Genomic DNA, 26918 nt, shown 5'->3' with positions numbered 1-26918 from the left:
TTGGATCTTCTCACATGTAGGCAGTGATTCTGGCAACTGTAAAACCTCTTCTGCACTGCTAGTGAAGTGCAGTAGGTAGGCTGCTAAAATCAAAGGACACAGAGGTACAAGGGCAGCCGCAGTGTGGTTGTTGCATGGTCCACCAAGGCACAGCTTATTGGTATTGGCACACTCTGCCTGGAGCATAAACTTATTGATAAGAGCGTGCTCCACCCTGGCAAGAAACGTTTCAGTGGAAGAAGCTGCAACAAGTGCATACTATGTTTCCCTCCTGGAACCTCCTCCATGGAGCCACAGGGCATGCAGATCTTTCCCCTGGTCTTGCTTCGGCTGATGGATCCCACACAGCCCCTGGGGTCAAGCTTTAGGCTGTGACTCTGCTTCTTCTAGCAAAGTCAGTCTCCTGGTGATGTCCCCTCACTGCTGGGAAGCTGGCTGTCAGACATCTCGTGTTGAGCAGTTGTTGTCTGAATATTCTATGGGACACTCTTCTCAGTGGTTGAAGATAACTTTGAACTAGAACGTGTGTCTATGGCTCCCACTTGTATACAAGTTAAACAAACATGCAACGTGGACTCTTTGCCAGCACTTTCAGGACTGGTTTGGTTTCTTTTTTCATCTGTCATGTCCAGGCTGTTCTTCAGACACACCCTTTGTGCAGAGTGATACTTCCCAGAGCAGAATAGCTTTCAGCATGTAGTAAGTAGCCACAAAAGAGGCACAGAGAGATGTGAGCTTTTTACACCCAACTTATCAACAGCCACGCGGTGGTCAGGAAATAGACAATGTCTGGCCTCACCTAAAGGATACTTCTCACTCCGGAATAGCAGAAACTGCAGACCCATCTTTTACAGCTATCGTCTACTGACCTCCAGTGTTACTGGACAGCTAATTAACAGCCTCTCTCTGCAAACCAGCCTAATCAAATTTCTAAAGAAGCTTGGTCTCCTCTTTCCCCACTTCACTGTCTAGGTCTCCTCTTTCCAGCTTCAAGAATGTCGGCAGTATCTATCCACTGACTGTGCAAACTAACACACCTCCATCTTGGGCACAAGAACAGACCAGGGGCTTCCAAAATGGAACCTTGCAGGTCTTTATAACTCTGTCTCCCTCGGTCACACCTTGTATACACTACACAGGTGACATACATGCAGGCTCATAACACACACTTCGGATGTTAGCGCAGGGATCTGGCTTAGCTTATACAAGCAGAACTTTACACAGTTGGACCAGCAGACCTCCACTCCGGTAACACAGATAAACAGGTCTGGTCACAACTATTGAGTCACAAAACTCAGAATGCTGCAACCTCCACTCTGTGTGCTAAACCAATGACAGGGATGGTTATCCCCAGTCAGTCAGATGGGAGGGCACTTGGTGCGTGCGCCCTTCAGACTCAAAGGACCTGACTCATATCGATTGACAGGTCTAGGCCTTTTTGCACTCAGTAGATTTGTGTGACATTACAGCCAAAATCAAAACCCAGAGTAGCAAGTTATAAGTTAGTGTTGTCTGATTAGCAAACTGAAAAGAGTTTGTAACAAGGGGCTCTGGATTTTTTGGGGGCTTCCTTGCTATTTTTAGTAGTATTGTGATACACAGATATCATTAAGTTTTTGACCCTTAACCCTAACTTTAGGGTTTGGGAATGTGTAGTGGTAACGGTAGGTAAAGTTAATTTTAGGGGTAGGTAGTGGTAAAGGGAGGTATGGGTAATTTTTGAAATCCCCAAAGGGAACTTGGGCTTCTTTTGTCGAAGAAATTGAGAAATGTACACCCTATTACCATAAAATTTGGTATCCCTTTTGAAGCCTCCTTCCCCTTGCAGAAACGCCTCCCTCTAACACTGTGTAGTGGGTGTGCTCGGGAGCTATTTAGACGGCTGAATTCTGCCTCCATTATGACAGAGTGGCCTACCGCTACCATTTTGTAACTGGGTACTGGTCCTAAGGGTCCAAGCTCTGTACGTTAGAGTTCAGTTGGGAAGGCCTGGCTCTGCAGCCAGTGTGACAGGAGCTAGCCCTAGAGAAAATAAGGCTGCAGTTTGGGGCTTACAAAGCTTTAAAGTCTGGCGGCTTCTAAATGCATAGTTACTCTAATAAAACATATTAGTCCGTTGTCAATGTGGACTGAGGGAGAGGAGTGACTAATAGCACTTGACAGTCACCCACACCTGATGTGAGCTTAAATCCCTGGCTGTCCGCTCAGTGTCTATCCAGGCCCCCGATGCCTGTCTGCACTGTGTACACTCCCTAGCACCCTTCCTGATAACCTCAGCATTTGCCCTCCTCAACAACTGCCACTGTGCTATGAAAGGGTGCAGACTTTTAATGCTATTCCCTGCCCTCAGATGATCCGCTTAGAGGCCTCGTCGAGCAGCAAATTGTCATCAGGATGGGGAGGTATGCATCATAACTGGTAATAATGTGGAAATTCCGGATACCGCTTTTAAGCTTGCCCATCTTCAGTCGGCACCCATTTTGACAGATATTAGTCCTCTAGGCCAATGTGCAGCCAGTGTACTAGTGGCAGAGGACATAGGTTCGCTCTGAATGTTGTGTGGCATTGGAGAGGCCTAAAGAAACCAGACTGGAGCTAGGAAACCAGGGCGAAAGTAGATGCCCCGAGGGAAACGCTGTGGTCTGGTCCTACGGCACAAGGGCCAGTTGTAACTCTCACGGAATGAAGCATATTTACCTATTGTGGAAGGAGCAAATTTCAAATAGATATTGCTTCAACAGTCTCCCATAGAGAGATGAGAAAAACGGGCTTTCTCATACTGCCTGGTACTGCCTGAAATGGTAACCTATTTCCAAACAAATAGACAGAAAAGGTATTGTTTAAGGAGAACTAGAAACTTAATACCCCGATGTACTAACTGTTGCAATACAATACAATTATGCTAAACCCGAAATTACATGTCAGCAATAAATATATGTATACACTCCATATGCCTGCGTTTAGCCAGCATTATATATAACCTTTGTTTTTAGGTACCTTGGTGAAAATAGCAATGTGATTAAATCCATTAAACTGACAATTGGCGAAGTTACTGTTTTCTAATTTCTTTGAAATATCTTTGGTGACTGGGGCTTTAAGTGGGACGGGTCCCTCCAGGTCTCAGACCCGGAAGTATTTTAGAACTTACATTGAAACAGGTTCCTATCGGGCCCAATATTCATATCCTTTATTTTACTGGGAAAAACACTATTTCTGAACAATTCATGTAATAAATGTTGATGTAATCAATGTTAGCGATTTAGTTCCCATTTATATTTCACATGTTTTACCTAATCTTGCACTAGCTATTGCCAGGATATTGTGTTTTTACATATTTATTTGTTTGTTCAGTATATTACGCTTGTATAGTGCATGCTTTGAAATGAGTTGCCTCCAATTGTTTGTAATGGCCACTATGAAGAGGTCTAGAGTTGAGATTGAAGGCATTGCGACTTTACTGCAGTGTCTGTCAGTAGGTCTGAAAGGTGTTTAGAATACATACATGGTCATCCAATCCTTGGCTTTTCTCCAGGTTGTACACAGACAACCAGAAAGCCAGGAGACCTGGCTGGTTTAGATGTACGTCAGTTGCTGTGTTATTATATCTGAATGCAATAACAGAAAGCCCGGAGAGACACCAAAATACAGGTCGGGTGGCACACTATGGGAGTGACAAATTTAATTTACATGGTTAAGCCACGCCTATATCTACATAGGCCATGTCCCTTTTAGAGACCTCCCCCCCCCAACTGTTTCATCCCATTTAAAGCCCTGTTGGTGACTATTGTGTCTTTATATTTACCTTAATTGGAAGTAAAGCATTCTGCTGTACCACAATATAATCTTTGTTTAAAAGATGTTAGGACTTGGAAGGTTGTTCCTTGTTTTTATTCACGGTTATCTTTTTTTATAACCTATTTTATTGATTTACAAAACATTAACAATATGTCACCAAAATAGGCCTATGCACCAACATGTTCCCGTGCAAAAGTATGTTTAATCATTGACACTGATATACCTCAGCCTGTGTTCGTTTGGGTTTGTGGGGGCAGCCTCGCGCCTCATAGAAAGGCCCCTCCAAGGTTGCACACCAGTCCATCTCGAACCACCATTTGGCTAATGCAGGTACGGCTGCCGGTCTTCGTTTATGGGCAGAGTCTCTCTTGGCAGCCAAGGTGACCATCTCGATGAGGTAACATTTTCCCGTTCTGCGCCCAAGGTAATTTAGAAATTCCCCTTAGTGCTTTTTTGAGTGTCAGTGTTACTGCAGCATTCAGGATAGGGAGGACATCGTACTTCTTCAGTAGTCGACAATCATGGGACTTAGCCATGTCATGTGAAAAACAAACTAAAAAAGTCCACCCGTGGCAAGGCAGCTAAAGTAGTTTGGGGCAGGGTGTCATGTTGTGGCTCTGTCAGCTCTGGGAGCAATGAGATGTGGATTCCCAAGTATTTGAAACTCAGCTGCCTCACCAGTCTGGAGGATTGCCAATGCGTCGTTCTGCTGTCGCCGTAAATCGGCTCAAATAAAGACTTATTCACATTTACCTCACGTCCCAAGGCCCCTTCGTAGAGATCAAGGATCCGGAGACAGCACGGTCCCATTAGGTGTGGCTTAGCCAAATAGAGAAGCATGTCGTCCGCATACAGAGCGATTCTGTCCTTTATGGAGTTCTCACACCTCCATCGTTGTAGTTGGGAATTGCACCGCACTAGGCAAGCAAGAGATTCTATGGCAAGGGCAAGCAAAAGGGGGCACAGAGTTCACCCCTGCTGGGTCCCGCTACCAATAGGGGTGGAGGTTGAGAAAACACTGTTGATTAGCACTCAAGCCTCTGGCTGCAAATAAAGTAGGTTGTTTGGCAAAGAGTGGCCATTTGGTGAAGAGTGGATCTCACAAGCGTCAGTTGGCGTTGCACGGTGTTGGCGTGATACAGTGCGTATTGGCGGTCAAGAGCAGCAGTATGGACCTCCAGTTACAACATTGCGTGCCATCGCTCTTTTTTGTTGCGGCGGACATAGCCCTTGAAAACTGCACATATGGTGGCTTTGCCGGTGCCCAGAGCGCTCTCATGGAGGGAACTGTCCCAGAGTTGGTCTCGAAACCATACTGTAATTTGGTAGTAAGGAGATCGGAGCAGCTTTTGTGCTAGAGAAACCAGGCACTGTTGGGCCACGTGGGGTGTGTTGTCTGTACCTTTTCCCCAAGGTGAATTTTAATGGGTGAATGGTTGGAGATACCGCAAGGGAGAATCTCCACTCAAGTGATGTGTAAGGCCTCAGTAGCATGCAGCAGAAGGAGGTCAATACTCTTGAGCGCCTGTGTGTCACTGACAATTGGGTATACTTATGTTGTTTTGCCCTCGCCATATGGTGGAGTGTGGGGGTGCTCATACTGTCAACTTTGGGTTAGTGTGAGGTTCAAATCACCACCTATGACAGTGGTGCTGGTGGAGAAGACTAGAAGTCTCTCCATAAGAGCTGCATATATCTAGGTGGGAAGATTGAGGCAGGATGTATTTACTTAGTAGATTGTATGGAGATCCCTCAAGTAAGCCCTCCTCCCCTACCTATCTTCCCAGGAGATCTATGACAGTGTGAGTAACTGTGAGTGGAAAGGGCAAAACCCATGTGGTAAATCCTATCCCAGCTAAACCATTTCAGGAACTGGCAATTCTAACGCAAAAGATGCATCTCTTATAGAATGCCGATGGATGGGTGGAACCAGTGAGCATATCGTAGGACCGCCGCTCACTTGATACAGTTGAAAATGATTGTATGATGGAAGCACGAATTCCTAAAGCATGCGTCTTTACCACACATGCCTTTACCATGCATGCCTTTACAACAACTTCTGTTGTAAAAGGATGTATGGCAAATGAAGATGTGAGGTAAATTCTCCCCCCTCCTTGGCCCAAACACCCATCCCCAGCCCTTAAAACTGCCCCTTTCCCCCAGGCCCTAAACCCCCCAGCTCTGAGCCCTAAAACGGATCCCACTCTGCCCCTGAAACTACCCCGACTCCCCTTCTAGCACCTAAAACCTTGCTCCCTTCTTAACACTATCCTGAACCCTAAAACTTTCCACACAGCCCTGCAGACTGCCCCTTCCCCCCCAGCCCTGAACCCTAAAACCCTACCCCAACCTTTACAACTACCCCAACCCCCCCAGGCCAGAGCCCTAAAACCCTACCCCTAGCCCTAATAACTAAGCTACCCTGACTCCCCCACCCACCCTAAGCCCTAAAAAAAAACTATCCCCACCCCGCACTCCCACCTCCCCAAAGAAAGAAGTCCAATACTCCCACCCACCCCAAGCCCTTAATCCACCCCCACCCCTAAAACCTACCCCACAACCATGTCCCAGCCCCACTTACTACACTGCATCCTCTCCCGATCCACTCTGCCTTTTTCAGTGCCTTAAGCACGCATATGCGTAGCTCAGCACATGCGTGATGAAGGCACAGAAAAAGGCAGTCATTGTTCCGGCAAGCGTGGTTACACTTGCTTGGGAAACGTCCCCGTTGTTTACAATGCAATGTTTTAGGCCGTTTGCCGTTGAAAAGACCATTCACATTTATGGGGCGGTGACATCTCATACCGGGGTACCGCCACCGGATGGGGTCGCCAACAGTGACAAAAGGGAACCAGACAGGCCCCTCAGGCACCTTAATGTTGCAGGGTGTCATGGGTGCAATTCATGGGTGTGCAGGGTGTCATGAACGTGTTGGCAAGACAACTCAAAACAAAAATTCAAACTAGTAATCTTACCTCCTCCTGAATCCCCTCTCCTCATGCTTCCCCCCCCCTGAAGCATCTGTTGCCATAAAACCTAAATCCAACGTATAATTCAAAGTAGAAAGTTCAGCCCAAAAGTTAGCCTTCCTTCAGTGAACTGAGTAACGGTGAGTATTGCTAGCTTTGCCTGATTATTGGTGCAGTGGTGGTTAAAGAGTTATGGGTTACCAGTGCCTCAGCATGCCCTTCCCTGGTAGCTCCCTCGCGGTCGGGGTCTCTTTCAGTCTGTTCGGGAGCTTCATGCAGTGGGACCATGAGCTGCAGGGTCCAACAAGACCGTGAAATGTCCCCGGGTCCTGAGCAACCTGGGACACTGCTGCCACCGGGGCCCAGAAGCCAGGGGCTGTACAGAGGCTCTCAGTCACAGGTAGGCAGCCTGGTCTGTCACAAGCCTCATCATCGCCCATTCCCACAGCGCCTCCAGGGTGTCGAAAAAGTGGGAGCACCCATCGTAGATCACTTTGTTTCTCTGGAAGGGGGAGCATATACTGAAGGTTGAGGGCCTTGAGCCTTTGATTCACCTCATCAAAAGATTTCTACCGTGAAGGTTGAGAGCATTGAACATCCTGCTTCACCTTTTCAAAAGGCCTCCGCCGCCTTTACGTTTCCAGAGTGTAGTATGGGAATATCATTGTTTGGGAGGATTGGTGCTGGAGATTTCCTCTTGAAGAATGGTATCCCTGTCATTACAGTTGAGGATCCTGGCAGTTAGAGACTGTGACTGGAGGGGGAAGCCGGGCCAGTGATCTCTGCACCGTTTCAATCACAAACCATGGCAATAGGACGTCCTTTGGCAGCCAGGGCTGCAGCCAGTTGCACAAGAAATGTGCAGGATTCGAGGACTCAAAGCCTTCTGGAAAGCTGATTGAGCGCAGGGTTGTTACATTGCGATCTATTTTATGCATCCTCTTTGCACTTTTTTAAAGTGATAGGGAGGACACTAGCTAATGCACCGTAATCATCTTCTACTGTGGAAATTCTGTCTTTTATCTGGTTGACTGTTGGGCGATGTTCCAGAAATCTTGGCAGGGGAGGGAGATATCCACTTTGAATTCCACGATCTTTGTTGCAACTACTTCTCGGGAACCTTGGATGGCCTGTAGTGTGGTGGCGATGTCCATTACTTCCGTTGGTTGCTGGATTGGCGGGAAGGCCCTTCAATGTCCTGTGGCCACCCAGGGAGATGGGGTGGTGAATTGGTCCATTTTGGTTTTGGAGGGTGCTATTGGTCTTTTGTCTTTCCCTATGATGTGGTGCAGGTAGCAGCAGGGCCCACCCTGGAGGCAGGACCTCAAGGAAAGGATGGAGTGCGAGCCCCACTTGTCCCTTTTGCCCCAGAGAGGGGGGGCAGCATGAGCAGCAGAGAAAAGCCAAGTGAGGCCGAGTCAGTAGGGAAAGTCTGTGCAGTCGTACAAACCAAGGTTTGAAGGCCCTCTATTGGTGTCAGTTAGGCACACCAGGGCCACATGTACCCTGGTGGACCCCAGGGTGTATGTGGGGGATGGGGCCCCCGTGCAATCCGCCCGGGCACATCAGAACAGATGCTTTCTTTCCTCCAGTGAGGGTTACAGTCAAGACCAAGGGGTGTGTGTGTGTGTGGAGGGGCTGGGTGCCTCTTGTAGCCCATCAGGCCCCCAGTCGCACCCCACAGTGTGAGACAGGTAATAAGTCTCTTTCCAGTGTTGCGGAAAGGTGTTTGGAGCAGGTTAAGATGTAAAGGCATGATGCTCAGGTCTGTGACTGGACTCCCACCCGGCCAAGAGGCCACTATGTCTGTAGGTTGACCATTTCCTCCAACCCCCGCTGCTACCTTTAATCTCAGTTCTCGAGTGGAGGGAGGCTGCACCACGCCCAAGACCGCGGCACCAGATGGGTAGGCCATGACCGCAACGCTGCAGTCTTCTGCTCCAGGGAGAGGGGAATTCTGCAAGCCACTGGGGCCCTGTCTCCATGTCTCCGGAGCCACCTGAGGCGAGGAAATCCCCACCTCAATCACCTCCTACTCCCTGTGGCAGCCTCTGGTAAGGGGGTGCATCGCTGCAGCCCCAAGCCCCCACTCTGCCACCAACCAAGACCACCTCGGCCGCTGCCACCCCACAGCAACATCTGCGGGGCGAAACAGTGGCTAAGGCTCCTTCCAAGGCGTGCTCCACAGCCCTGCACAGGTCTCATGAGTCCGGAGCAACTCTGGATGCAGCGGATGGCAATGGATGTCAGGAATTGCCCAAGAGTCCATTCAAAGTGCTTCTGCCAGTGTGCTCGGGCAAGCCCGCCCATGTTTGTGGGTATTATTTAACTCAAGGCATGGTCACATGACAAGTCTGGTAGTCTCTGAGAGGATCTTTCAGTGGGCTGGCATGTATGGCCAGCCATCTTTGCAGAACAGGCTCAGAGTTCTGCCTTCAGACCTACAAAATCTAAAGAAGGCTCTTGGGGTATAAATGTATTGGTCAGTTCTGATGCTTTTGAGAAAGAGAATTGAACCAACAATGTATGTTCATGCCCAGTCAAGGAAGTCGACTTAATCATCTGTTGGATATCTCATGTTAAATATCTCCTTTTTCCTGTGGTTTCTTTGCAGCGCCGCTTGGGAGATGCAGCAAAAAAAGCCATTGGGAAGTTGACCACAAGAACAGTCAGGAAGGGAGACAAGGTAAGCATGGGCGAATTGTTCCAGCCAATCTCACCTGCTGCATTGTATGCTGTATGTTTATATATATATATATGTATTCTCAGCAATAACATCAAACTGGGCTTGTTCACCGCCTATCAATCCATAATATAGGATGCTCCTAATTTGAATATGTGCACATAAATTCCTTTTTGGGGATATTCGTATAGAGGCTACTTGTGTATACCAATAGAGAATGTGCTCTTGCACTGTAATTTGATGCTTGTTGGAGTCAAACATATGGGTTGAAGGACAATATATTCTTCCAAAATCATTGTTTTTATTAAGACATCCATATACTTGCATTTTAACATTTACTTCCTCAGAGTTTAACAGTACTTAAGTGAGAAGACTGAATGTGAGCCTCCTTGTGGCAGGATCTATGTAGTAAACAATGTGTTTCTGATGGGTACAACTACCTGTGGATTCCTCACCTAATGAATACTCCCATGGCGCCAGCATTCGATGGAAATCTTCTTCCTAGTCTCTGCACGTCGACGAGGACGTCACTCTAGCCCACGCGACGCCATCTGACGTCATACAGGCAATAAGAGGTCCTCGCCGACGTGCCGACGTCAGTTCCCTTTTTTCCGTGCATTCGAAAAGGTTATCTTCGAGGGAGCTACTGTTGCTTTCGAAGTTACAGTGTGTTTTTCTGCTGCGTGATTTTTATCTGAGAGTTACTATGTCTCAGAGGAAGTCTGGTTTCAAGCCCTGTCGGGAGTGTGGGGGCAAGATGTCCATTACGGACCCACAATCGGACTGTTTATGGTGCTTAAGCTCCGACCACGACGTCGCTACATGTGATTCATGCCAACACATGAATCCTAAGGCCCTAAAAGAGCGAGAGGCTAAACTCTTCATGGCGAAGTCGAAGAGGAAGGAGAAGAAACATCATAGGAAGTCCTCCTCGCCGAAGACTCATCGGCGTCATCGAGATTCCCGGCGCCGTAGGGATTCACGGCGCCATTCCAGCCAGAGGTCTCGATCGAGGTCGCCTTCGGCTCGGCGTCGTAAGACTTGGGAGGTCAGTCCCACAGTCACTCCACATCCATCGACGCCGTTGCCTTCTCCGGCTTCACCGACTTCGCCTGGGCAGACATCTTCAGTGATTGAAGTGACGCAGCCTCAGGTGTTCTCTCCGGCGTCACAGACGTCGAGGCTGGCGTCGGGGTCGCCTTCGATCCAGGCACCCCAGTATCTGGCTTTTCCTGCCCCTGGAGCCGATAATACCGCGTTTTTGAATGCAATGTATACCATCTTTCAGAAGATGGCTCCAGGAGGTGCTCCAACTGGTCCTTCGGGGCCGTTGGCTTTCACCTTGGGTGCTCCGGCGCCGCTACGGCCAGCACCCTTCATGCCCTTTCTCCCCTTAGGGAATGTGGGCTCGGCGCCGGTGTCGACTCCGGTGTCCGCTCCGGTGGCCCCAGAGGTTTCGGCCCCGGAGGTTTCCATCCCGTCGACTTCGGGGTTTCGACCAGTGACTCCGACAGGACCATCGGAGGCTCCGAGACGCGCCTCTCTGCATCCGGCTCATACCTCGGCGTCGAAGCTGCCTGTGGCGCCGGACATGGCGTCGGATGGATCCGGCAATCGGCGTCGTTCCTCGAATTCGGCGGATGCCATGTCGACGCCGCGTATTGAAGAGAGGCTACATTCTAGGAGGCGTGCTCTCCGTCTCTTAGAGGAGCAGGAATATCAACGGGTCTTGGAGGAAGGAGAGATAGAGGATTCTGGCGAGGGTCTTCATGGACTGGATACAGCTAGTGGGCTGGATACTTCCCCTGAGTGGGACTTGTCATCTCCAGGGGAGTATACTGAGGAGGCAGCCACTTTTCACGCTGTGGTAAGAAAGGCAGCTAACTTTCTTGAATTGCCTTTGCCGGTAGCGGAGGCGAAGCAGAATTTGTTGACTGAGATCCTGCATCCGGCCTCTACTGCAGCGGAGCCTCTTTTACCATTCAATGAGGCTTTGCTTGATCCGGTGTTGGAGGTGTGGAAGAAGCCGGTATCTTCCTCGGCTGTTCATAGGGCTGTGGCCAGGAGGTATCGGGCTGCACCATCTGACCCTGGCTTTCTGTCCAGACACCCTACGCCGGAGAGCTTGGTGGTCCAGGCCTCCTGTTCTTCTAGATCTGTGCCTGGATCTTTTCCGACGGTGCCGGGGGATAGAGACTCCAAGAAGTTGGACTCACAGTCCAAGAAAATATTCTCATCCTGCAGCATGGCGTTGAAGTCCACCAACGCGTCATGTATCTTGGGGAGGTACATCTATGCTCTTATGGACGAAATAACATCTTCACATACGGAGCTTCCCCAAGGGCTTTTGGATATCGTCTCGGATGCCCAGGCTGCTGCAACCCAGGTTATCCAATCTGGGTTGGATACGACTGACTCAGTGGCTAGGGCGATGGGCACGGCTGTGGTTGCGAGGAGACAGGCTTGGCTTCGCAACTCAGGGTTCTCTGCGAACGTGCAGTCGACCCTGTTGGACCTCCCGTTTGATGGGGACAAACTTTTGGGAGCCAAAGCAGATTCGGCCTTGGAAAGGTTTAAATAAAGCAGGGCCACAGCCAAGTCATTAGGGCTGCAAGCCGCTTCTTCTGCCTCCTCCAGGTTTTTTAGGAGGTTTCGTGGATTTGGACGTGGCTCTTCCTCCTCTTCCTTTCGGGGGAGGTTCCAGCAACCCGCCTCTTCTCACCCCTATAGATCATTTAGAGGGAGAGGTAGGGCCCGCACCAGAGGAGCCTCTCAACAGCACCCTGCCTCTTCCTCGTCCTCTGGAGGGGTGCAGCAGGGAAAGCAGCCTTAGGCTTCCACCATTTCCCACTCACTCCTCTCCTGTAGGGGGAAGATTACGGCATTTTCTCCACAAGTGGGAGACTATTACAACAGACACTTGGGTTATCAGTATTGTGGAGAAAGGCTACACCCTTCCCTTTCGGGAGTTTCCGCCCCCCTCCCGCCCCGCCCATCTTATTGTTCAGAAGAACACCTCCTGTTGCTAGAACAGGAGGTTCAAGTCCTCCTTTCAAAGGGTGCGGTGGAGTTGGTTCCAGAGCAGGAAAGGGGTCGAGGTTGTTACTCAAGGTACTTCCTGATTCCCAAGAAAGATGGTCGGTTGAGACCGATCCTGGATCTGAGGATCTTGAATTGGTTCCTCAATCAGGAAAAGTTCAAGATGCTGACCCTAGCACAGGTGCTTTTGGCGTTGAACAAAGAAGATTGGATGGTGTCTGTCGACTTGCAGGATGCTTATTTTCATATCCCGATACTCAAGTCGCACAGGAAGTATCTCCGGTTTGTGGTAGGGTCGCAGCACTATCAGTTTGCGGTCCTCCCGTTTGGTCTTACTTCAGCACCTCGAGTCTTCACGAAGGTGATGTCAGTGGTTGCGGCAGAGCTCAGAAGGAAGGGGATAGCAGTATTCCCTTACTTGGACGACTGGTTGATCAAAGCCAAGTCCCCGGAGCTTGTGTCGTATCATCTGCAGTCAACAACCCAGTTGTTGTTCGACCTGGGCTTTTCGGTGAATGTGCCCAAATCTCACCTGGAGCCCTCTCAGCACCTCCTGTTCATAGGGGCAGTACTGGATACAACATTGAATCGAGCCTTTCCTCCGCCTCAGCGGGTTCAAGATATTCAGGAATTGGTTCCAATGTTTCGAAATGGAGCGGTAGTTCCAGTCCTCAAGGTCCTTCGTCTGCTCGGTCTGTTTGCCTCCTGCAAACTGTTGGTCACGCATGCTCGCTGGCACATGAGGGCTCTTCAGTGGTGCCTCCGAAGGCAGTGGTCTCAACACAAGGGAGATCTAGAAGGTGCGGTCAAGATCTCCAGAGATGCTGCTGTGGACTTGAAGTGGTGGATTGCGAGCAACAATCTTTCGCAAGGAAAGCCGTTCGTGCAGTCGCCACCAGTGGCCACGGTCATAACGGATGCTTCCACTCTAGGGTGGGGAGCTCATCTGGGGGATCTGGAGATCAAAGGACTTTGGTCTCCAGAGGAACAGATGTTTCATATCAATCTGTTAGAGTTACGGGCTGTACGTCTGGCTCTCAAGGCCTTCCTCCCTTCCCTTCGTGGTCAGTCGGTACAGGTCCTGACGGACAATACTACCACGATGTGGTACATAAACAAACAGGGAGGAGTAGGGTCGTACCTTCTCTGCAGAGAAGCTCTTCGACTATGGTCCTGGGCAAAGGACCATCAGATTTGCTTGGTAGCAAATCATTTGGCCGGGGTCTTGAATGTACGTGCGGACAGTCTCAGTCGCCAATTCTCGGCCGACCACGAGTGGCGTCTCCATCCAGATCAAGTCCGTTTAATCTTCCAGATGTGGGGGTTTCCTCGGATAGATCTGTTTGCCACTCGGGAGAACGCGCATTGTCCGTTATTCTGCAGCCTCCAGTATCCGGTGCAGGGAGCATTGGGGGACGCGTTTCTGATAACCTGGTGCGACCGGTTGCTTTACGCGTTTCCCCCCATACCCTTGATTCCTCGAGTGTTGAGGAAGATTCGCCAAGACCGGGCCCAAGTCATCTTAATAGCTCCGGATTGGCCAAGGAGGGTGTGGTACTCCGACCTTCTCCAACTCTCGCTGTGCCCTCCGCTCCGTCTCCCTCTCAGGGCAGACCTCCTCTCGCAGTCGCAGGGGCAGGTTTTACACCCCAACCTCCAGAGTCTACACCTACATGCCTGGAGATTGAACGGGGCAACCTGAGTTCCTTCTCTCTCCCGCCTGATGCAGTGGATGTTATATTAGCGGCCAGGCGACTCTCCACTAAATCTATCTACGCTAATAGGTGGTCTAAATTTGTTATCTGGTGTGGAGAGAGACAGATTGATCCCTTACATGCTCATCTGTCAGATGTTTTGTCTTTTGCTCTGTCTCTAGCGCAGAAAGGTTGTGCAGTGGCTACCATTAAAGGTTATTTGTCTGCCCTGTCAGCCTTCATTTGTCTTCCAGATCAACCATCGTTATTTAAATCCCCTATTGTTCTCAGATTCTTGAAAGGTCTTCTAAATAAATATCCTCCAAAACCATTCGTTATGCCTCAATGGGATTTGTCCTTGGTCCTCACTTTCCTTATGGGGTCCCCTTTTGAGCCTATGCATTCTTGCCCCTTAAGGTATTTGGTTATTAAAACAGTCTTCCTGGTGGCTATAACATCTGCAAGGAGAGTGAGTGAGTTGCAAGCCTTATCGGTAAAACCCCCTTATACAACTTTTTATGGGGATAAGGTGGTATTGAGGACCAAGGCTGTTTTCCTCCCGAAGGTTGTTTCACCCTTCCATTTGGCTCAGACAATTACTTTGTCCACGTTCTATCCTCCGCCTCATCCTTCAAAGGAGGAAGAGAGACTACATCGATTGGACCCAAAGAGGGCGTTAAGTTTCTACATTGATAGAACGAAGGACTTCAGGCTGGAGGATCAGCTGTTCATCGGATACGTGGGCAAGAGGAGAGGAAAGGCAGTCCACAAGAGAACACTCTCCAGGTGGGTTGTTCTTTGCATTAAAATCTGTTACTCTTTGGCAAAGAAGGATCCTCCTGATGGCATTAGAGCTCATTCCACCAGAGCTAAGTCGGCCACTTCGGCCTTGGCTAGAGGTGTTCCTGTGGTCGACATCTGCAAGGCCGCAACTTGGTCGTCCCTTCACACTTTTGCGAAGCATTACTGTTTGGACTCTGAGGTCAGAAGGGACGGCCATTTTGCACGGTCAGTGCTGCAGGATTTCTTGGTTTGACCATTTCGGCACCCACCACCGGGAGTGGTACTGCTTTGGGACTCTATTCATTAGGTGAGGAATCCACAGGTAGTTGTATCCATCAGAAGAACGAGTTACTTACCTTCGGTAACGACTTTTCTGGTGGATACATTAGCTACCTGTGGATTCCTCACGGTCCCACCTGCCTCCCCGTTGCCTTTCTGGTCTTACCAAGTAATCCTTGAGTGCGCTCCTCTTGGTTTTCAAGGTTGCAATAGATGTTGTATATATGGATACTTGTATATAATTATATGTATATATATTTGTATATATCTTTGTGTATATACATGATTTGCTTATATTTGTTGGTTTAAAAAAAAAAAGAGTTATATTAAATCTACAGCCATTTTATTGCAATGTTGTGTATTTTACAGTGTTATGGGATATTGCCTTGCTCTTTCATTGCATTGGGTTGTTGTTCTCATGCACGTAAAAAATGTTGGTACTGACGTCGGCACGTCGGCGAGGACCTCTTATTGCCTGTATGACGTCAGATGGCGTCGCGTGGGCTAGAGTGACGTCCTCGTCGACGTGCAGAGACTAGGAGGAAGATTTCCGTCGAATGCTGGCGCCATGGGAGTATTCATTAGGTGAGGAATCCACAGGTAGCTAATGTATCCACCAGAAAAGTCGTTACCGAAGGTAAGTAACTCGTTCATTTGGTCGATTAGATGAAGATTGGATCCAGTAATCGAAAGCACCTTATTATATATCAACAGGAGGGACGAGTGGCCAGAAAATTATAATGCATTTGCACTTTAATATATATTAATTTTATGTATTCCAAAGGATGGAGTTACAGGGGGCGCCCTGGGAATGGAGAAATTAGCCTCTGTTTTGTCCCATGTTGTAGGCTATTCAGTATACCCCAATACACAGTGTAACAACATAGAAAGCCTTGGGTATAGAATATGATAGGAATAGTCTCCATGGATCGAACCGAGGTGATTGGGTTAATTGGAACTTTAGCCATAAAACATTTGAGCACATGTCACTGTATTTGGTCCATCGAAATGAGCAGCTAGAAATAATATAATGCATTTGCACTTTGGCACGTATCACTTTCATATATAGACTAGTGTATGAAATTATAGGAGATTATGCCATTGGAACGAATGAACAATATGGACAAATGATAGAAACAGCAGTTTTCTTCTATGGTGCAGGCTACTCCAATATGCTTAAATCAGTAATATAACCACACAGAAACCCTAGATATAGAAAATGACATGAATAGTCCCCATGGATTGAACCAAAGTGGTTGGACAATTGGCATTTTAGTTACAATGCATTTAACCATATTTTTCTTTATTTGATTTGTTGAGATGAGCAGCTAGAAATTATATAATGCACTTGCACTTTGGCACGCATCACTTGAATATCTACACTAGTGTATGGAAATATAGGAGATAATGCCTTTGGAATGAATGAATGGACAACGATTAGCCCAGACACTGCAGTACATGTTACGTTAATCACACTTGGGGTAATGTAGTCATGTGATTGTGATAGATGGAGGATTTGCAATATATGGAACGAAATGAATATAATATTAGAAAATGTGAAAAAGATATGTGCAAAGAATGTCCCAGAGAACAATCAAAAAATTCCGCATAGGATTTATGAATACATGGGAAACTATGTATAATCACATTTAGAAATTCAGAATGAAATCCATAATGTTGCATTTATAATTAAAATGACGCTCTCATGATCCGTACTTGTAATATGAAGTAGGCAACTGCACCAATAAGTAATGAGAACATGAATTGTTATGGCGTTGAAATAAGGTCACCACAGTGTGAAATCAGACATTCTAGTGTTTAACTGGGTAGTGAATTGAAAAAAGGACAATGAGAATAAATGGAAACATTGTTCGCCATGATGGTTGTATAGGCCCAGTAAAAGGCAACACGCCGAAACGCGTCGGCCATTGAAACATTATCCTTTGCACATTCACACATGGAGTTTTTTTCCTTGTTAAAATAAATTATTTCAATTGCACCAGGAAGACAGCTGTAGAATTATCCCTTGAATGCTTGGTGGCGCTGCATCGCAGAGTTGTGAAGTAATGATGTGTGGCAGTATGAATATATATATAGATTCATTTCAATTATGTGGACACTCGCATAGATGTTTACAAATTTATTAGGAAGTTGAAATTAATTAAATTCCATTCTATGCAATCACAAAAAACAGACTCTAAAAAGGATGACCCAATATTGAATGAATCAGATAACTTGGAGTTACAAATTGATCAAATATCTGATTTGAAAACCATGTTTGTCTTATATCATAATTTATCAGATGAAGATTATAGGGAAATGGAAATACTTCAGGAACTAAATGTTGACACAAACAAACATAAATATAGTCATTTCAAAGAAAAATCAACGTTTTGCCCAGTTTTATCACCTGGCAATAAAATTGATATGTTTTCGGAGCTTGTATTGGAAGATATTGAAAAATTGCAAAAGATAAGGCATCATGGATTACGAGAGAATCTAACTAAAAGTGAACGTACAGCAATTAAAGATTTGATTAATAATAACAATATTATAATCAAACCAGTGGACAAGGGTGGTAATATTGTAATTTTAAATGTTGAAAATTAAATTGCAGAAGCATACAGACAGTTGAACAATTAATCGATCTATAGGAAATTTAGCCATAATCCCTTAAATCGATTGGTTCATCATTTACATTCAAAATTAGATGATTGGTATCATCAACAATTACTTAACTTTGATGAATACAAGTTTCTGAAGAAGGATAATCCAATGCTACCAACAATTTATTTTTTACAGAAAATTCACAAGTCCTTAACTAATCCACCAGGCAGACCAATAGTCTCTGCTTGTGATTCACTTTATGAAAGGGTATCAGATTACGTGGATTTTTATTTGCCACCGATGGTTATGACATTGAGTTCATACATAAAGGGTTCTGGTGATTTATTGAAAATTTTTATGAATATTGATTGGAGTGAGGAATATCTATTGGTTACTGTTGATGTAGTCTCTTTATATACATCCATTAATCATGATATTGGGCTAAATGCTTGTGAATATTTTTTTGAAACAAACAAACATTACTGAATTAGAACATTCAAAGATGTTATTGTCCATGATAGATATGTGTCTTAAAAATAACATATTTGTGTTTAATCATGAAATCTATCAACAAATATGTGGGACAGCAATGGGGATTTCTCTTTCTCCAAATTATGCCAACCTGATAATAGGTTGATGGGAGAGAGAAATAGCATGGGGCAAAGAAAATGAAATATATATGGAAAACATTGCCCTATGGGTACAATTTATTGACAATATGTTTATTATTTGGCATGGCTCACAGGAAGAATTCAAGGCATACTTTTCTAATTTAAACCGTAATGATATGGGGTTACAATTTACATGCAATATGAGTAAAAATTCAATTGATTTTTTGGATATCACAATTTATGTGGAGAACAACAAAATATAAACAACAGTTTTTCGAAAGGAAACCGCAACGAATAGCAATTTGCATGGAAGACTTTTCCATCCCAAATCTCTGATAAAAAGTATCCCATATGGTGAATTAATTAGAATGCGAAGGAACTGCTCTAGTGAAAAGGAAGTACAATTAAAATATAAAGAGACTATATCTAGGTTTTAAAAATAGAGGTTACAATAACAAAATGCTAGCAAAGAATTTGGAAAGAATGAAAACTGTCAATCGGGAAGAGTTGTTATTTTCAAAATGTTCCAGTAAAAAGTAAAAGTCATTTGATGACAATAGAGTAAGGATGATTATGAATTATACTAAGGAAGGTGGCTTGATATAAAGCATATTATGTAAGCATTGGCATGTGATATGCAGGGACCCAGATCTAGGACCTAAGGTAGGCTCAGGGCCAATGATCACGTATCGTAAGGCGCCATCTATAAAAGATTATTTAGTGAAAAGCCACTTATCTCTAAAAAATAAAATCTCCTGGTTGACGGAACAACAGGGTTTCATTAAGTGTAATAAATGCAAAGCATGCAAGATTGGAAAATCATTGAAATTTGTGAAAATGCCTAATGGAGACGATATACACATCAAGTACAAAATAACATGCAACACTAAATTCACTATATATGTGATTGAATGTCAGTGTGGGGCGCAATATGTGGGAAGCACAATATACATGCTCAAAAAGAGAATTTTAGAACATATTAAAGCCATTAAACTTAATGATCTAACCTATGCTGTAACTAAACATCTAAAAACACATGGTAATAATGATTGGAAAACTCTGAGATATTTTGGGTTAGATCATATTCCGGAACATGAAAGAGGTGGTGATAGAGTCAAAAAACGTAGACAATTAGAATCAAGATACATTATCAAAATGAGGACTAAGACACTGTTTGGGATGAACAACGATGAGGAACTTTTTATACATTTGTGATTAACATAGTGGAGTAATACGGATGAGCTTGTTACCTTAATAACCACAAGCATGTTTTTGGAACAAGTTAAATGAATTCATCATATAATTGAATATACTTTAATGGAAATATAAGTTAATGAATAATGAAAATCTAAATCAATGATCTAAAAATATTTCTTACCATTTTTAAGTGAATTGAGATTAGATAATTAGAATATTGGAATTTATTATATCTTTTGATTGGTCCTCCTTTTTTGTTGGAATCTTTGTAATTGTGAATTCAGGTGAATTAGGTTTTATATATATTTTCTAATGCATTCTGATTTATTGTGTCGTAATTTGATATGAAAATACCGATTTATTGGTTAAAATAGCGGCGAACTACAACCTCCATAATGCATTGTAAAAGACATTTGAGTTTGAAAGTATAAATATTGACAAAAAGAAAGGACTTTTGTACCTATGAAGAAGACTGGTTAGTCAAAACGCGTTGTTTCTTTTTTGCACTAAAACAAATAAATGAAATTGAGGAAATTCACCTTAACAGAGTGCACTGCTATTGAATTTTGGTTTATATATATATATATATATATATATATATATATATATATATATATATATATATATATGAATATATATATGAATATATATATTCATTCCAAAACACCCCTCCATCCCTGAAACTGACTCCCGTTCAACTAAAGGTTTTCAGATAATATGAAAAATATTTCCAAAGTAAAGTACATAAAAATGCTACATTCAAAAAACAGAGAGAGAACATCTTTTTAAAAGGGTGTTAGCACAGACAAGTGGTAATGACATCCCTAGGGTGTGCAGTCCTTGTCTCTGAATGTGCCAGTATTCATAAATCGTGACTTGAAAAAAACAGGTATGTGCAGTCTGCCCATTTGCCCACTGACTGGGACACTGTAGATAGACACTGATAAACATCCATCTTTAGGCAATTTGCCACCCAGCTCTAATCTGTTATTTGTTATAAGATCTGAATGTTTTAACCTTGCTACTTTCCAGTTATTATTGCACTTATACCTTTAATTTATTATGACAACTGTAAAGTGCAGCTAACATCCCCAAGGTCACTAATGTCTGGATTTCAGATAATCAAACTTTCCAAGGAGAGACCACTACTGTTTAATCGTTATGACATGCATGTACAGTGTAAATGGTGTTTGCCAGCACGGTTTAAACACTGAATTGTTCCAGGGCTTATTTTGTGCCTTGATTGGTTGTGATGGGCCCAGCACTCATTTTTGGCGGTGATAACTTTCTTTTTAAGATATACACTTTGACCCAGAAAAAGATAGAAATGAGACACGAAACGAGGAAAGTAAGTGAAGACGACGACCCTTTAAGGGAGAGCGAGGCATGAGGTGGAATCAAGAGGGACGAGCATGATGAAATGGGGATGGGAACCCTAGATTACTTATTGAGACTGGGAACCCCGGCCAGGGGCATTGGTAGACTGGCACGGGTCGCAAAGCTGTGCTGGAGTAGATTCATCCAACCACGCAGGGGTGCTCCCCATATGTGCCACAGTTGCCACTCTGGAGCATGCCCTCTACTCATGACCCGAAACCTTGGCAGGTATCCGAGGTGGCTTGCCTAGGTGACCTGTACACCAATGGGGATGCTGTGCTCCTTCCAGGACCTCAGAGATGGCAATGGTCTGAGAGCTGGGAAGTATTTATCTTGTAATGCTCTCATCCTGTCGATCAGGGTTACTTGGGGGTGTTGGTCAAGAGGCTCCTGCCCCCCATTAGTGGACTACAGTGTTTCTTGACCCAAGGCATGGGCCGTAGAGCAATCACAGTTCTCTGTGCAGCCTTGCGGACCGCAGATGTGGACCTTGTGTTGCTTGCGTGGCCCAGATGGGATGAGTGTCTCAGGAGGGCTCTGACAAACAATGGAGGATGGCGCTTGAACAGGTGGAGCTGGTGTCTTGAAACGGCTGCCTAAAATTCACCCAGTTCAACTACCTGCTTCACACTTAATTAACCCCACATCACCTTCACAAGATGTTTCCAGGAGTGCCCTCGGTGTGTCCTAGATGGTGACACCAAGATGCCACTTTCCTCCACATGGTGTGGGTCTGTCCCTCGCTGGTTTGGACAAGGAGGCAAGTTATGGCACATATCTCAGAACTCGTGGTCGTACCGTTAACGTCTGACCCCCTACTCTGCTTCCTGGGCACAGCAAAGTGCACAAAGCGCACTAGATACTACTTGAAACTTGCAGACTGGGCTATGGACCTCTTCAAACACCTGATAGCTTAGTCCTGAAAGGCGGCGCAGCCTCCCTCGATGGATTGCTGGCTTAAGACGGTGCTCAGGTGAGTGACTTTTGAGGCCGAAGCCATGATGCAGGATCTGCACTTCAGGGGAAGTGGCAGTGTGAACGCCATGTAGAACGTATATGTACTTTGTTTGCAGGAGAAAGTAGAGGCCATTGCCTGATTGAGGGTGTGCTGGGGGGGGGGGGGTGGGGAGGGGTGGACTATTACTCTGCATCTGGGGTTTGCACATGGGGCTGCTGGGCTGAGTGACTTATATCTGACTCCTCATGGACCCCCACCTGCAGGATGGCCCAGAGACGCCCCACTTAGTGTGCAGTGATAACTTGAAGTGGCTACTACTCAGTGACCCCGCGAACCTGCTTCCACAACTCCACCTACAATCCTCCTGTCTCTGATGTCATTTGATTACTGTCTATCAACTCAATACCTGCCGTCAGCTACCCGGTTGCAACTGGTTAATATTCTTTGAATGTATGTCTGTTGTGTACGATCAAGAGTAGGGCTTTTTTCCGTTTGGTATCCTGTTGATGGTCGTATGTGACTAACCCAGTTCCTTTGCAGGAATGACCTATCAACGCAAGAGACGTTTGATGCCCCATATACTGTGGTTTTGTGTTTTCTCATCATTGATTCTTCTTTTCCTGCCAATACCTTTATTACATTAATGTACTATTATTGTGCTTGGACTCTGCATGATGGTTATTAGGTCTGTATCTACACATCAAAAATGTTGTTTATTTCTACCCCACTCTGAAAATGCCAATAAAGACGCATTTGTTTTCCACAATGATGTGGAATAAAGACTAGGTAGCCTTGGTGTTGGAGGTGGGCGAGCCAACAAATTAACAGGGAATGTCGAGCCAAAGGTCTGCTGTGGCTCTAAGAGCCTCTACAGAAGCTAAGCCTTGAAAATCATTGACAGGCCAATCATGTTAGAATATGATAAGGGGTCTCCAGAATTCGAAATAGTGTATTAACTCAACACACAAACGCGTTTAACCTTAGTGCACCAAATTATTTGAGAAGTATTGATCAAAAGTGAGAGTTTTTAAAACTGAACTGCGATATAGACCTACTCCCTCCCTCCTGATAATGTTATTTGTGAACAAATAGGCAAGTGTGGAGTTATGTGCACCTTAGATTTGGCATAGATTCTTATTGTAGATTATGCAACATTATAAGCTGGCAAATCAAACACAAAAAAAGGTACAGCCCAGATCCTGAACTCATGTATTTAAAGTTGCTCTCATATGTTTTACTGAACAAAAAAGAGGTTTGAAGAAATACAATATTTGCTAAAGATCATACAGTTGGGTTCAGCAGAGACACCAGGATTGGTCACAGCTTTTCCAGTTTCACACTGTGCAGTTGATCCACTAGATGGATATCTCTTTCTTACTTCTGAGGTTAATGCTTAGTCCTTTATTTTTGACAGGTGAGATTAAAGTGTGGCTGACAAGCAGAACTCACATTTTGTTTTTGGCAGTTTCACATAGAGCAAACCTTGCTCAAGGACACAAGCATGCTTCCCAAAAGACAGAAATTGTTACACTTTTTTTGTCAGTTGTAGATTTGCAGGATTCACAGGATGCTGCGCCAAAGCCAGGATCCAAACATGATTCCCCCTGTTGCATAGTCTGCGGCTATAGCCACTAGGTCTCATTGTCTCCTGTAGAAGTTTGGCTTGTTTTGAGCTTGAGGTTCCAAGAGGACCTCGAGCTAAGCCAAAACCATGCATCTGGCTCAAGTTTCCACTGGCTGACCCGCCTCTGCTTAGTATTTGGCAAATCTGGTATTCAGTGGTTCCGCGTTGGGCTCCGCTATGCTTATGTAACTATTTAAGCACTATTTGTACCCACTGTTCCAGCCTACTGAATCATGTCTATGCCATCAACAGCCACAGTAGGGCCATTGCCTGTCCAGGAGACGATGGAGACTTAATAGCATAGTATGTAATGTGGATACAGTATACTCTTTCTATGCCAACACATATATATTCTCTCTGAGCTGACTTGAACAATCAGGGCATTTGAATCTCTACAGTGTTCACATTTGTGCAGAACTGGCATTGCTGAGATGGGGACAGGGTTCCTGCCTCCTTGGCATAATGGCACATCAGCACATTAGAGGTAAACTGTTGCACTAGTGATAGAAGAAGAATGGAAGGTATGCAAGGAAGTGGCATTTTTCACCACATATCCTGTCCTATCCAAAAAAGTGCATTGTAATGCATATTACTGTGGGCAAGACACTGATTTCCTGCGGTGTGTAATAGCACTAGTAGTACTAGTATTATTGTTTTATAAATACACAGCATTGCTGGACATGGTAAGTGTATAGGCACACCTCTAAATCAGACAATAATGAAACATGCTAGTAAGTAATGATAAAAAAAAGGGTTGACGGAAAAGCATTCCACTGTTTAATGTTGGCCTCCTTCAAAATTCCTCCACCAATCTTTGTGCATTCCTGGTAGAGCAAAGAAGAACTGGTTCAGAAGCAGAACGTACAATTCTTCCTGGTTTGTAGTGCTGTAGCCAGTTTTTCGTTTATTCAGAAGCTAGTCCGTTTCCAAAAGTGGTATAACTTTAGATAAATAATCAAGTTCTTGTTTCTAAGTCAACACAGGGATTCACTGTTAAATGCTCGAACTTCCAAAGGCCGAACTTTCAAAGGACTTCATTGTCCAGTTTGTAGTTACATGTAGATTTATCCATAAGCACTTTTAGAATTGAAGATAACATCAACAGAAAATGTTCGTGGACTAATAGTTGATAGTTACCTTCAACAATGAAGATAAAACGGAGTGAATCAAGGTCCGCAATCTGTGGTTGAGCCACATTATCTCCTGGTTGGGAGAATGAGTTTCTTTGCTCCAAAATTGATGAATATTTCATTTAAAGGTGGTCCGAAGAAAGCTAGTTGTCCATACAGAGATCAGATGAATCAAAAGCATTGTATTTTAACTTTGCTCTAGAGTTTTAGACGATTCATTTAATTGGTGTCATTTATATAATTAAAAAGTGGCAAAGCAGTAGACCTTGCCTTCACAGGCTTATTAAGATTTGAAGTTGAAGATTTCAACAAAGAGACATCCAACAATTAACTTTCTCCCAAAAATTCCCTTTGTGGGGAAGAGGATTTCGAATCATGTATTATAGCATTGTCTCTTTCCTCTGCTGATCGGGGGCCAACTCACTGAGGTCAGTTCTCGATTTCTTCAAGTTTCTGCTCTCAAGGAAGGAAATAACTAGCGGAATAGTTATCCTCATAGTGGTTGAAATAGTCCTTAAAATCTCTTCAGAAGGCCACCAAAGACTCTGGCTGCTTCATATTAGAGGTTTTACATAAAACAGTCCGATTTTGCAATTCTCTAGTTCACAGAGACATAGCCAGTTGTACCAAACCAAAAACGTTGGTGATCCACGTGACCTCACCTGACCCTAAAGCCTAAAAAGAAGAGTTTGAATAGTTGTTAGATAACTGTGTAAAAAACTGATATCAACTAGAATTGAAATGTATCCAAACTAAAACTGGAAATAAATCCCAGCAACCAGGGATGATTATCCACAGAATGAAAATAAATGTGCTCAAAATAATAAGCAATCCTTCCTTAAGTGAAGCAACAGGGACTGAATTGTCCTGCGGAGCCTCTGGTACACCACCCTCTCCGACTACCATTTCTCCCAGCTGGCAGAACAGAACAGTGATCCGAGCCCCCTTGCAACAGAAGAGTTAGCAAGGGAGAGGAGACTATTGGCCTTCAGTTACTTTCTCGCCAGTGCTGTAACAGCTCTCCCTCAAGAACTCATCAGTCTGCTTAAAGCTAGCAGATATCAAAATATAGTGCAGCAGTAGGACAGAGCGGCAGTACCCAATACAATGAAGTTACATCTCTGCCTCCTACTCAATAAAATGCAAAAAAATGTTTGCCTGCTCTGATAGATTGTTATATTTACTGTGTTACACTGTACCGAGCAGGTAGGTGACCCTGAGTCTTTCAAGGTGGGGGAGCGCCCCAAACACATGCCACACCAGGCCTTAGGCAGGCCCTTCCACATGCAAACTCTCAAACCTATGCCAGTGTCCTAACACGCCCGGCTTCACCTGAGGGTTACACCAGTTCCGTACTCCATGCACCCGCTCAGGCTCGGTCAAGAGAGTCTTCATTGTCAGTGAGGATGATGAAGATGTTTTTGATATAGAGGCGCACATAGAAGACTTGGTGCTGTTGATGGCCATCCTTGGCAAGAACAATGAGAACCATCAACCCAGGGGTGTGTGTTAATTTTCTAAATTAGGAAGAGCTCGAATGATGAAGCTCATTGGAGTATGGCACATACACCTCATTTAATGTCCCTTTTTGGAGGCTTTCTAAGCAGTCATCCATGTAGACACAAATTCAGAGTAATCAGCCTGTGAACTATTTGGTGCCATGCACAAAGGCACATGCGACAGACAAGAATTTGAACGTGTCTGGCACCAAGATCAGTTATAGTGCGGAATCTGAGTCTGCATTCTGAAGGCTCTGTACACACAGGACAGAAGTCAGGAGACAAGATAAAGAGCATTGTGCAACCACCCTGTTTTTCCAGCCTCCTCTACCTGGGCGAGCAGCATGACAATTGGAGACCTGCTGCTTGCACATGAAGTGCATGAAGGATCGGTTTTGGGTCTTTCTTCATTTAAATGAGTAAAATGACAGTCCAGTTTTTTTTTTTTTTTTTTTAACTGATCAGTGACCTGTCTGTGACTGAGCTACAGGACGACACTTAGAATGACTATTTAATTAAGTAATAGCATCACAGTTACCTTTTGGATTGTGTGCATACATTAAACTATGCAGAATGTGTATGGTGGTCTCTTCTGCTTAAAAGTGGTTCTAGTTTGCGGCCAATTAGAAAAATGTAATAAATATTTGTATCAAATATCGCTTCTTCGGGATGT

General features: G+C 45.0%; 1 protein-coding gene across 6 annotated transcripts in view; it reads left to right on the top strand.

Annotated features, from left to right (window-relative positions):
* RNF130 (ring finger protein 130) overlaps positions 1–26918 on the top strand; it is a 515862-nt gene that overhangs the window by 247359 nt on the left and 241585 nt on the right. For all 6 annotated transcript variants that reach the window (XM_069199516.1, XM_069199514.1, XM_069199517.1 and 3 more), the window contains exon 4: positions 9379–9450. In XM_069199516.1, coding sequence (XP_069055617.1) covers positions 9379–9450 — 72 coding nt within the window. The remainder of the gene's footprint in view (positions 1–9378; positions 9451–26918) is intronic.

This window comes from Pleurodeles waltl, chromosome 7, assembly GCF_031143425.1.
Source record: "Pleurodeles waltl isolate 20211129_DDA chromosome 7, aPleWal1.hap1.20221129, whole genome shotgun sequence".
Lineage (NCBI taxonomy): Eukaryota > Metazoa > Chordata > Amphibia > Caudata > Salamandridae > Pleurodeles > Pleurodeles waltl.
This window is presented reverse-complemented; position numbering and strand designations above follow the sequence as displayed.